Below are 13608 nucleotides of genomic sequence, written 5' to 3' on the forward strand. Positions count from 1 at the left end.
GGGAGGTGTCCCTGCCTATGGCAGGGGGTTGGACTGGATGAGCTTTAAGGTCCCTTCTAACCCAAACCATTCTATGATTCTAAAGAGTCCATGTTTTTTCAAACATTGAATGATACTGCTTTTCTTTACATTTCTTCAGGTTCTAAAACAAAGCTAGTTGAAGAGTTATGATCATTCCCTCCCATCCTCATTTTTTTAATTTTTTTTTTTAAGGCATATACCTGCACTTTAGGTATTTAACTGTTACAAAGTATTTGACGACAAAAGAGCAACAAGTGGAATTTTTCCCATCAGCGATCTACAGCAAAGGAATATAAGTGAAGACAGGTACAGCTAATAAGCCAGAGCTATTAAATGTCAAAGAACATTCTGCCTATGCAATACACTACTTCCCAGTTTCCAGTAAGTTTCTACTGGGAAACAAGCCTATGGTATTCGTCAGACTTACATTCCATACTTTAGAAAGTGTGAGGATTAGGACTTACCTTTCTGGAAAATTCTGCTGCTTTCTTTTCACTCTCTTCTACTTTAGCTTTGTCCACACATGTGTCTAGAATTCAAATAAAATATCACACAGAAGTCAGGTAGAAAGTATCACAGCTCTAAAGTGCCTTCTAACCATAATTACCCAATGACCCCATAACATAAAAACAACTGACAAAAAATACAATTAACTACTAGGTTGATATGACCAAACATCTGGTGAATTATTTTGATTAGCAAAATCTAGAAAAATAAAAAAAAGTGGTGAGGACACATGATCAAGAAAACTGAAGATGAATCATTATAGTTCTGTCTCTGACAGATTTGACTCTGCGTACCCTTCTTTTTTGTATGAATCTACTACAAAAAAGAGTAAAAAAAAGATTTTTAGACTAATAAAGTAATAGTTACTTCTGAGGTTTCAAAGTAAAGCATCCTTTCCAGATTAGGAATCCAAAAACCAAGCATTTCCTCATTTCAGTAAAATTATTTCATAAGTAAGGAGAATCTGGACAGACTGTGAAGCACAAATTTCTTCACTCAACAATGTTACAAAGCACTTCTATTGTCTTTCCATGCAGTATAAAACTTTAAACATTTTATAAGTGAAGTAGACACAAGTAACTACATATCATATGTAGGAACTGGCATGGAGACAAAACCAGTTCTCTAAAACTAGCAGGTCAGTAGAAACGGAAGGCAAAGTGAGGTAAGATCTTAACGTAAGATCAACTGCTCATGTTCCTAGAGTCATAAGTGAATAGGAAATGCAGAAATACTTGGATATGCAGGATACCTTTTAGAAAGTAAGTTGCCCCCACCACCCCCAAACTGCAAAGTCAACCTGTACAACATCCTTTCTTTGCTGCTTTTGTCACATCACAAAAAAAAAAGTTGTCTCAAATGAATGCATTCTTCCAGAGTAATTACTTCCCCATATGAAATACTCGAGAGATGCCCTTGTATTTAAAAGATACAATTAATCCCACCAACCTTATGAGAAACATAAAACAACACTTCTAAGTGCTGTAAACTGCCCTTTAAATGATAGTGACTTATTCAGCTGCTTCATTCCCACATGACATGAACACCCACACTCCTTCAATTTTTTAACTGATTAGTTTCTCTTACATTAACTTCAAATACTTGGAAAATATTACAGAAAATATTCTTAGAATGAACCATGTAGCAATTATAAATATACTAACAATTAATGCTAATGTAAATTTTCGTATCTGCAACAGATTAGAAACACACAGCATTTACAAACAAGCAATTTTTGGTTATTGAAATGATTGCATTGAGACATAAGTCAATACAAATTTGGAGAAGCATACTTCATCAGTGTCATTTTTTTAAAAGTTGTAGAGATTGATCTGGCCTTCTCCACAAGTATACTTGTAGCTTACGTGTGTATTTCCAGAAAAATGAAAAAAACTCACACTATTTAAGTTTAGAGAGAAGCATATAAAGAAAAATGTGCATTTCAGTAAAACAAGGTAAAATTGCTGGTAGTGTACACACCAATCAGATGAGTGAAATCCACGTCCATTCTTCCTCTACATTTAAAATCCGGGTCCATGCCACTACAGTGCAACACTATCTGTGATATGCATTCTTCTATTATCTTGTAATACTGAGGTCTAATAAAGAACATATTTTACAAAACAGTAAGAATATGATCATTTATACAACATGGAGAAGGAAAAAGGGGTAACTAACTCACAATATATGAATTATAGATCTGTCAGTAAGCGGATCAAGTCGAAACTCGTATTTGTGCTCTGGCTAATAAATCACTGCTGTCTGCTTCTCAGAAGGTTACCTGAAGGAGTTCAAGACTCCACAAAATACTGTGCACTTCTCACTTGTCCTCTGCCAGATAATAATCAGTAAAACAATGTCTTTAGTGCACTCAATATACGCTGCAATAATTATTTCGCATATTCTCAAAACCATGAATTCCATCACTGGCAACAATACCAGTATTCAATTACTTAGCAAATGAGTTAACAATTAACTTAATTATTTGATGTACAACTCTACACTACAACATCGGTAATCTCTAAAATGAGAGGAGCCTGTGCTCAAAATTATTAGTTCTTGCCAATGCAAGGTATTACATCTCAATTTCACATACAATAAATCTTCCAAAGTAGGAAACCCTCAAACCTAAACTGATGATACTCCAAACTTCCAAATTGAAAAAACAATATGTAAAAATTGATTATTTCCCATGTTACATTTTACTTCTTAACTTTATCATCTTGCATATCAATAGTTGTTATCATCCCTTGACAACAAAAAAATATTACTTCTTAGAGTAAGATTCTCTATGTGGTACTTTGTCACTGCTAAGACACCATGAGGAAGCTTGCACTAAAAAGGTAAGAGGCAAGGCATTGTGGAATTCTTTTCAATTATTAGTTGTACAACTAACTTCAAAGTTCCTGGAAGTCATGAAGCTATCAAACTTGAAAAAAGGAAAAAGAGCTCAACAAGTTAAGAAAGCTTGGGTGGTAGAATAAGGTTCAAGTTTTTGAAATTAGCATTATTATATTTAACAAGATCCTTTGAATCACACACAAAATCACAGAATATCAGGAGTTGGAAGGGACCTCGAAAGATCATCCAGTCCAACCCCCCTGCCAGAGCAGGACCACCTAGACCAGGTCAATATTAACATCGAGCAGGAAGACAAGTAACATCAGTTACAGAGCAACTATTCATGCATGATTATGAGCTACTTGGTTTACCAGAGTCTTGATTTCCTTTCTTCCCCCTATCCCCTCCAAAAAATTAATCAAACCTGACAGCTGACACTTACCGGACATAGTAATCATTCCTGATGAGTAGGAAATGTTGGAGAATGGACAAGAAGTAATTTTCAGAGGAAGTATCTTTCAACATATTATATAGCAGATGAAATACTTCATTCACATCAGTGCCAATGTTGTTAAGGAAATACAGGGACTGAAAAAGAAAAGACCACCACCACCCACCACCCCCAGACCCCCCACCACACAACAGTATAGCCACCACACCCTAAACCAAGTTCCTTAGATGTTGTTTATATTGTTTAAGTAAAACCTTTCAACACTCTTAACTACTACGTGTATTAATAAATCTCCTTTTCCCACTAAGATTATCCACAGAAATTGTCCTCCGTTTACCAATGAAGACATTTCATTACTACTCTGAAAAAATCATACTACATGCTTATTATAATGGGATTCTGTAAACATCTCACATAAAGCTTCCGCCTTCATTCTGAAGTGAGCTAGACTATTCACAAATACACTCTAGTCAATCCTTTTAATTTCTTAAAAAAGAAAGTTACCTGTAATGACCTGTGCTGTAACGCAACATGACTTGTCAGTGATTTTATATTCCTGTCATTGGTTGCATCTACCTTGCTCTGCTTCTTAAGTACCAGCTACTACTTTTAAAAACTGCAAGCAACCATTCCAAGCTTAGGTTAACTTATATTTACTGCTTCTTCACAACTAAAGAAGGTATGCATCTCAGTTGTTTCAGCACCTCCTGTAAGTTTTGTTTCAATTTAGTTATCAAAACTCATTTTAATTCAACCTTATAATCTTCCAAAGGTGCAATTTTATATCTTAATGTATTACAAGTCAGAGTTTAGCTTAGTCCATGTTATTTATGAAAAATTAATTCAGTTCCTAATGACTTAGATTTGACACAGATATTTAAGTACTTATTTCCTAAATAAGTTTTAACAAAAAAATTAGTGGAAAGAAATCAGCTTGAGAATGTCTCTGGAAAGACACACAACTGAAAACCAAACTGCACATAGAACATTCTAACTTACATTTAATGAAGTTATTAAACAATGCAGCAAGTTGTAACAGCATTTCTAGAAAGGATATTCCATTTCAGCTTTGATATCATTGAGACGATGTGACAGTTCAATTAAGTCTTCTTCTTTGTTCTCATCAAACACTTTCAGCTGAATATCAAGCTCTTCATTATCCTTATCTTTCAAGCCCTATTTTTCAAGGCATAGTATATCTTAATTTTCCTTTTTTTAAAGCAAGAATTCCCCCAATTTCAAAGGTTATAAAATGACAGAATATAAGATATGAACATATGTAACAGGAATAAGTACCTGGGGTTTTTTGCACAGCTGAGAAAAATTAAAGCAAAATATGAGCACATACAGCAGGTATGGGCTGCAAAACAAACAAAGCCTTCTAATTGAGATGAGTTCTCTTAAGGAGGCATACTCAGCAATTTATGCTTGTTAATGTCAGATTTTTTCTAAAAAAACAGCATAAGGATATTTCAAAACATTAATGAAAGTGAACTTGAGAAGCCTAAGGAATTGTAAAGAAGATATGCTCACAGCTTCTGTTATTAAGCTAATCCAGATCACAGCACAAAAACATCCACAGTACATTCAGAAATACAGTACAACTGAAAAACCAAACCAAAACACAGTACATGAAGCAGAGAAAAATTTGTTTTTCTTGTAATAAATACAAGTAATTTCTGTAATATACTCAAGAACCAAGCTTAGCTTCCTATTAGGCAAATCACAAAAAAGGAAATTAGTTCTAAAATCCATTAGTGTGCACTCTATGTTTTTAATGAAAATTGGCCTGGAACTGTCATAACTTGATATGCACAAACTGAATGGCAACTGTGTATGATTCCCAAAAAAAAGTAGAAACTCATACCAATTCTCATGTCTGAAAACCAGAGGGCTATTGTGAGTCTGGACAGATTAAGAGAGAAATACAGCCCTACCTCCTGACTGCTTTGTTCTAGAAACTATTATTTCTAAATTTCTTGAAAAGCTACCCCTAAGCACAGATATGGGCATGAGGTCATCTTAAGATGCTTTATCATTAAGAAAGTCACTTTCTAATGCAAAAAACATCCTTCTACCTTTGGCATTCATTCCCTGCAGGATTAATGATCTGAGCTCAATGTGTATGTTATAATTAATACCTTACAAATAAATAAACAGCAAGATAGTATTGACTATTTCAGTTGACAGAACACATAAAATAATAATTAACCTTACTAGAGACACAATTTCAACACAATAGCTGTTCAACATCTTTAGAAAAGATTGTTACCACTAAATGTCAATTGCTTTCACACTCATACCTCTGTGTCATTACACTGCAGTTTTCTCTCATGATTTATTACAATTTGGTTTATTTGCCACCCAACCCATGCCCAATTCTAAAGATTTTTAAGCACTTATTGTGTAAACTGCTTTCAATAGATTAAAAAAAGTGTTCTTCAGCCTTTCAGATGTTCTACAGCAAACAAAGACAGCAGATCACATTAATGTATTTGCGCGATATAAAACTTAAATACACACCAAGAAAAATTAATATACACACATCAGTAGCAGTTTCAAAGCCCAATGTGCTAAAAAGTGACAGTTTGTATTCCTTACAAATACTGATGACTTAAGACTTTGTATATTTAAAGTTAGAGCAGTATAAATTTTGTCTCAGACTAATGTAAGCAGGTAGTCCTTAATTTCTCACATCTATTGTGACAAATGACTAACCTAATTTAATTTCTAATATACTGACTTCTTTCAACTACCATGCTGGTTTACATGGCACATGAGAGCCTAAATTTACAACTCTGCAGAATGAAAGCAGATTTGGATTGATAGTCCTTTCCAGGTCTGACCTTCCCAACTCCTAATCTTTCACATTCTCTACTCTCAGTAAAACAATTTGTTTATCTTCAACAATCAAAGCAGTTGACAGTGATCAATTTCTATATACAAGTGACTTACAGGCAATATTTTCTTCAGGCCACAACGTAAAAACTCATTTCTCAAGTGTATCCTGAAATCAAGATCTTCTGGAGATGTAACAAGAGCATTGATGAGCTGCATACATGCTACCTGTTAATGGAAATACAAACACTTTTACTACGTGTAGACTGAAAATAAATACTATCTTTGACCATTCCTCTTTAATTATAAAACCAAATATTGAGAAATTGATATCATTTATTATGCAGCACACATGCAACATATGACTTTGGTTAATTTAAGAAATATTAAACACACTTCTGTTCTCATATGGAGTGCTTCTGCTATGTGAAAATTGTATCACAAAGGATTATACTTTATTTCAGAAAGTTATTTTCACACTACAGTTCAATATTGCAACTCCTTCTCTTTCTCTTCAGTATTTGCCAGTTTAAAAACAAACAATCTGGTTTTGCAGTAATCAAAAACTAAAAAAAACAAAACAAAAACACCACAAAAACAACCAAAAAACCCCAAAACCAACCACTAAAAAACCATCACTCATACACACAATAATTCACATCACCAGGTATCTTTTCTACTCCCGCACAGCACTTCTACAAAATGCTTTAAGTCTCAGGATACTGGCTAATCCTTTAACTGAACAGCTGAACACTTTAATTTATTTACTTTAATTGATTTACTTTAAAACAGGTAGACAATAGCATTATGCCAGAAGTGCTGATACACATTAAAAGACTAAAATGGAACCCCAGGGAAATACCAAGTTTGGCAAAAGATGTTAACTGCAAAAGAAGCAGCATTAGAGTAGAAAAAAAACATAAATAAAAATCAATAGCTGCGAGAAGAGAGATGGATAAAAGCACCCTTCCTGTTTTAATTACATTCACTATTTAGTCTTAATCAAATACCTTATGGAGTCTTAAATTTCTATTAAAACACTTTCAAAGGCTCTCCTTTTATACAGCTGTATGTTCACATAATGTGGTATCATCATGCTTGCTCAAATGATTCTTGTTATTTTACTACTATGACATGACTTAATAGCCAAAGTACATGTCCAATGTGAAATTAATAGAGAGAAGAGGTCCCATCTGCTAAAATTGCTTTTGCCAGAAGAGACTCTGGCTTAATGGCTTGTGTTAATACTTTACAAGTGAAGAATGGCTTTGTCAGAAACAAGTTAATGAATCTTGCAATTGTACCTTTACTGATGTGTACGAGAGGTTGGGGGGGCAGGGCAGGAATGTTGTGTGGTTGGTTGGCTGGTTTATATCAACAAGGTTATAAAGTAGGGAGCCAACTCAAAATGAATTTTCGTGATAGTATTATTTAGATTAGAATGTAATTTACAGAAACTTATTGAACATCACTAATGCATCACCTCTGAAAGAACTACTGACAATAAATATAGTGTTAAGACAACTATAGCTGACATATGTGATCTAACAATGGAAAAAAGTATACCTTCCAAGCAGGTAGACCCACTCTGCCTGCACTCTCTTCTTCCCTATTTTTCACCCATGCTACCTTAGTAGTACAAAATTTGCACAAATAATGTCTTATGAAAAGGTAGTAAGCCCAAGCCATCCTTTAGTAGGATATTCAGCCACTTGGTCTCTATGCAAATACTTAGAGTTATCAAAAAAAGCAATTGGAAAAGCTTGCATTCTAACAGTAACCAAAACTCTTGGGCTACTCAGTGTAATCAGAGAATAAAAAACTTATCTACTGACACATAAGCTGCAAGGAACATAGGACATGACTCAGTAAAGATCACTGGCACAAGAAACTTCCTTTTTTATTCTATAACAAGTATTTCTAAAACTCACTAGATTTATCCCTAGAGATGCACCAGTGGTTGATCAAGGCAGATATCAAACACACACCAAGGAACCCACAGTTCTTGTTGATAAAAGTAGCAACAATATCCTGCTACACTCTACTAACCTCAAAAGGTACCCTGCCAAAAATGGACACACTGTGTCCACATCTGTCACAGTTATTACAGATCTGAATATTTAAAGGGCTGTATATACCGCTGCACAAGTCCCAGCAGTAGGAACACAGCTACATACGTATCTTACAGATTTCTTAGCAATGGGAGAAATCTATGTGTCTATCCTAAGGAAACAGTGTTGTGATTTTAACAGAATGATTCAAAAGGACACGCTAGCATAAAAGGTAAATTAGGTATTGCCTACAGGGCAATAGCACTGGAGTTCCTGAAGTAATTACTTTCAATACATGATTTAGTACAAAATCTAAAGCACTCCCTGCACAAAGATAGTTAACATTAAGCTTCACGTGTCTATCTTCAGCTGACTATAAAGCCAGTATACTGAAGGCAAAAGCTGTAAGTTGCCAAAATCTTTCATAGCCAAATAAATATTTTGACTGCAGTTCCTAGAAAATTGCAGTATAAAAAAAATCCTTCAAAATACTTAAATACTTTAAGAAGATCTACACTTACATCTTCATTCAGTAATATTACAGGAAGTATTTTCCTGCCACAAGTACTCCAAACAGTAAGGTAGTTGAAGTGTGTGCTCAGTGAAGATATTCCAATCATGGCTCTAAATTAAAGTCAAATACTCACTTCAAGAGCACAACTCAAACTTCTGTCTTTTTACAAATATATTACTTCAATGGAATCAGTTCAAAGTCATAAGTACAGCAGTTTTACTTTGGGTGAGGGAAGACTAAGGGGAAAGTGGATGTTTAATCAAGCAATGCAACTTAGGAGTACTTTTTCATACTTCTTCCCCAAACCTAAGAGATAGAGTGGGAGCATTGTCTCCAACTCCTTGAACTCCAACTTTCTCAGGGCTCCAGTAACAATAACTAAAACACTCGTGAGGACAGACAGAGCTGGATTTTTATTGGTCCATTAAACCACAGAAATTTCCGTCTCAAGACGATCAGTGGCAAAGACAATAAAGTCCTTTCACAGACTTATTACCTGAGCACTACATCTGGCATCCAAGAAAAGAAATATCACTAATTACTCTTCATTAAAATCAAGACTTTTTGATCCTGTTTTTGGGACAAGGAGGCGAGTTTCTTGGTTTCACACCATTAAACAATTAGTAAACCTAGTATAAGGCCATTTCTTTTTTTTTCATTATTTACTAAACATTGAAGTAATAGCACTAAAAGATTTTGCTGGTAAGTAACTTAAAGATCATAAAATAATACAGTCTTCTAGTATTTTAGATTATTTCTGACATTTTAGTAAGCATACAAAAAAGTAATCCCACCTGCAGCTGTAAGAATTCATGGTTTTCCAGTCCTTCAACAATCTGAGAAAAACGTTCCCTGTTGTGTCTTTCAGCAGCAGTTGTTATAGCACCTAAAAGCTTGTCCAGACTGAGAAAGATACACTGTCAAAAAGCATACCACAGCCAGCTTCCTCATTTTAAACATCCTTAGCCAACTACTTACACAACTCAAGACATTGGTACACTGAGAGAGTCTGAATGCATTTATCTACACTTTTCTATATAAAGTTGAAATCAAACCAAGATGTTAAAATATCTACAAGATTAATATTGAATTAAAAAAAAAACCTCTAAATTTTTGTCTCATACAGTTAATGAGCAACCAATGAGGGGGAAAAAACCAAACAACTTTGAACTTCTTTAACATTTGGGAATTCTATTACATTGTCTTTTCAGAAATCAAAATGTTTTTATCTAATTATTGTATAGAGGCCAGAGAGTTTGCTGGTTTTAGCCTTCAGTAAACCAAGACACTCAATTCAAAGTAACTGTGTGCCAGGTGATTACCTTTATTTTAAAAAGGCCGTGGACATGTGATAAATAACTTGGAACTGTTCAAAACTTCAGCTATAAATGTAAATGTAAACTTTCTGCCCCTCTCAGATTTGTTATGTTTAGGGAGAGAGGGGATAGTTTAACAAAATCCATACATATATTTCTATATTATTATCTTCTAAACTAGAGAAAAAATCTTGACATGTGGTGACAAATCAGTAATTTCCAAAAATCCACCTCTCCTCCTCAGGGGACATGTCCCAGTCTCAATTGTCCCCAAAATAACAGGCTCAGTAGTGCCCTGTGCTAACACACATTCTAAAGTACCTTTAAATCTGACAGTTCTCCTTGTGGCAATTCCTGATCATATTCAGAGATATATGAGAAATAATCTTTTTCAGCAGCCATTTATGAACAGTTAGGGCTCATTAAACTGTCTCTTCTCTGTAGTAAACAATCATAATCCTTTCAGACCTTCCACTTAAGCCACAGTTTGTAGAACTCTGGTCATTAGCTTTTGTCTGATTTAATATTGGATTAATGTATCAGAACAGGTGAAAGTCTCTTTTCATTTAAACTACACTAAGAAAATAAAAAGTTCACAGGTTACATGTGTTTCACTGACAAGTTCTCACCTGCGTCTCAAACCAACAACTCATGAGCATTCAAAAAATGTTTTTTGTTTCAATATCTTACTTACATATTTTCCTCTCCAACAATGCAGATAGCAGAAAGTATTTTCACTGTTTCAGTCATCATGTGTGGTTGCTTTGGATCAATTGCTCTTGATAACAGCAAGAGACTTCTTTCATCTCCTAGAATTCTTTGCAGTCCGTACTTAAAGAAACAAAAAGCTTATAGTGAAAAGATTGCATTTGCCTGGAATACTCATCATCTTTGGGCTTCTGATCCTTAAGAATCCTCAGATCCCTTCTTCACTCATATTAAGACTGGCAACGCTCCGCTAAAACCTTCTGACTATTATCGCCTGGGGACACAAGCCAGTCTTCCTGATCTTACATTTGAGGCTTTCTCCTAAGAAAAAGAGCGAGTTACCTTCTAAGTAAGATACTACATCTTGTAAAATCAGGTATCTACCAAAAGACAAATCAGTTTTCATTTTCTATCTATATCTGAAACCTCTCAACACTATGAAAAGTTTGTTCATTTTTTTTTCCCCTGTAACAGCTCCTGGCAAGTCAAAATAGTATTTCCCACACAACGACCAACAGAGGTTGGATTTTTTTTTTTTAAAAATAAAGTATTTACCTTTTAATTTATTGCATATTCCGTTTGACTTGCTATCCAGATAAATCAAAAAAAACTTACACAGTGGCAATTATTTAAAAACAGTATTATCTTTCTATTTAATTTTCATTAGCTACAGGCTAGTTGATAAATCAGATATCGAACTGTTTGAAGTTACAGTGTAAATGTAGGGGTACTCACGTGACCATTTAAGTTTACTTTCCCCACTTTAGACAGGCTATTCTGTGAGGTTTTATGCACAGTTGTATTTATTATGTTTAGAGGGGAATAAATAATTGTAGAAACACTTTAGATTTTGCTACAAATATAGCAAAATTACAGGTTTGACACATGACTTCTAGAAACAGTGCTCACACTTTGTGAAGATGATTAATCCATGTTAGAAACAAGTTAGATAAAACTTTTACCCACCACCTAGCAACTTAGAAATTGTAGCTAAAAAGATATTAAATCATGCTCATTTTAATATCAGGTGAAAAGTACCTTATATTAACAAAAACAATGTATTGAAATCTAAATTTTGAGATAAATATTTTCCTTTCAGTTTCACAAACAACTAATTTCCTAATTCACTTACCTTAAATCCATACTATCATCCTGTTTGCCAAATATTTTACTTTGAAAAATCAATATTTAACAAAACTAAGACAAAATGCACGTTCAGAAGGGTTTATGATCAAGACTGTCAAAAAACAAAGTTACAGTATGTTAAGACCTACATTTCCAAAGAGTCAGCAAACACTGGACTCCAATTAACCAAACTCCTTCCTTTTCTGAGATTCAATATGCTACTTACATCTCGAAGACAACACAAAACAACCATGCTAGAAGTATTGTAATTTAAAGTACTTCTTACTTTATTGTTCATAAATGCTTTGAGGCACTGGATAAGTTTATGCTGATTCTTCTTATCAATACTTTCTTGCCTTGAAAGGTAGGAGGAAAAGAACATAAGTACAATCAATCTTCACAAGCTCCTCCACCCCTCCTGTCAAATTCTCTGAGTCCTTACTGTTTCTTATCCAGAAGCTTTTCCAATACATCCAACAGAAGTCCAAGACCTTCATGTCCAAAATTGTTAACCCAGCTGGAAAAAGGAAGAAAAATGCTTTTAATTATTTCTTAATCAAAAGAAAATCTTGCAAAATTACATCTCCAATACAACTTGTACATCTCTTCATAGACACTGCTTTAAGTCTTACTTCCCAGGAAGATCTGATCAACCATTAACATAAATGCTTAGCTCCAACCACTAGGAGTTGTTGTGAACCACAACAAGGTGAGGACATACTGCAGACAGCTGCAAACTTTTCACTTATCCCTTTCCAGCGTGCCAAGAATTACTTTCTTGTGCCAAAAAGCATTAGCTTAATTACTCTGGTTTCAAAAAGACCTCCACAACTCCTTATTGCTTAGCAAAAGCAGCATGATGACAGCTACAGCAGAAGTTACTTACCTGACTGGATTGCTAGTTAGAGACACTCTCAAAGACTCTAGACAATTAAGAAGCTTTTCCTCTGAAATCCCAGACCGCAATTCATGAATGTATTCTTGCGACGACAGGGTACATTCATGCTTGCTGTTTTTCAGTCCACCCTATCACAGAAGACAGAATGCTGCTTATTGTTATACTGATCATAGTAGCATTTAGATTATAACGTGTAAGACCAGCATTTCCACATAAATTTTAAAATCACCGCTTTCCCTGTACAGCTATGAAAGACACCTCACTTGATTTTGATTTGTAGTAAGTTTTTAATAGTTTAAGTTTTGCATCACAGCAGTAAATATTTTTCTGGAATCTTCTTTACTTCTTAAGAGTGAAGTACAAGTACTACATCTTGGATACAAAAAATAAATTCCTTCGTTCAGCTGTATTAATCTGTTTAACTGCTATACACTCTCATTTAACATCTACTTTACAACATTGTATTACAAACAGCCACTGAGACAAAAAACCCACACTTGTTTAACTGATCTTGTCTAAACTGTTTAAGTTTAACTGATCATTCCCACCATACTCATCTTCCATTGCGTTATCACTATGGACATATCCTGACTCAAGAATTAATTCTTTCTTCTCCAAAAGAAAGGAAAAGGAGAAGCCACTGAAAATTATTTTGAGAAATTGCTGGTATTCACCAACTGTTAAGTCACTGTTTTTAAAACTATGCAACTGCATGACTCAGTAATTCCTTGCTGTACTATAATTCTGTGCTTGGCCACTAACAGAAGTGTCTGGAGGATCTAGTTTGCTAAGAAAAAAAAAATAAACACATGGAAGATTTGACAAAGAGCTCATCTTCC

At 34.5% G+C, this 13608-nt stretch overlaps 1 protein-coding gene across 1 annotated transcript in view; it reads right to left on the bottom strand.

The window, feature by feature from the left end:
* Positions 1 to 12897, bottom strand: part of LOC104539053 (protein diaphanous homolog 2-like) — a gene marked incomplete at both ends in the record, with an annotated part of 25277 nt that extends 12380 nt beyond the window's left edge. The window contains 10 exons of the mRNA XM_010182479.1: positions 486 to 550; positions 2008 to 2126; positions 3311 to 3427; positions 4377 to 4495; positions 6275 to 6385; positions 9517 to 9625; positions 10733 to 10869; positions 12158 to 12227; positions 12314 to 12388; positions 12758 to 12897. Of these exons, the coding sequence (XP_010180781.1) occupies positions 486 to 550; positions 2008 to 2126; positions 3311 to 3427; positions 4377 to 4495; positions 6275 to 6385; positions 9517 to 9625; positions 10733 to 10869; positions 12158 to 12227; positions 12314 to 12388; positions 12758 to 12897 (1062 nt within the window). The remainder of the gene's footprint in view (positions 1 to 485; positions 551 to 2007; positions 2127 to 3310; positions 3428 to 4376; positions 4496 to 6274; positions 6386 to 9516; positions 9626 to 10732; positions 10870 to 12157; positions 12228 to 12313; positions 12389 to 12757) is intronic.
* Between the last annotated feature and the right edge of the window lie 711 nt (positions 12898 to 13608).

Source organism: Mesitornis unicolor, unplaced genomic scaffold, assembly GCF_000695765.1.
Source record: "Mesitornis unicolor isolate BGI_N332 unplaced genomic scaffold, ASM69576v1 scaffold20164, whole genome shotgun sequence".
Classification (NCBI taxonomy): domain Eukaryota; kingdom Metazoa; phylum Chordata; class Aves; order Mesitornithiformes; family Mesitornithidae; genus Mesitornis; species Mesitornis unicolor.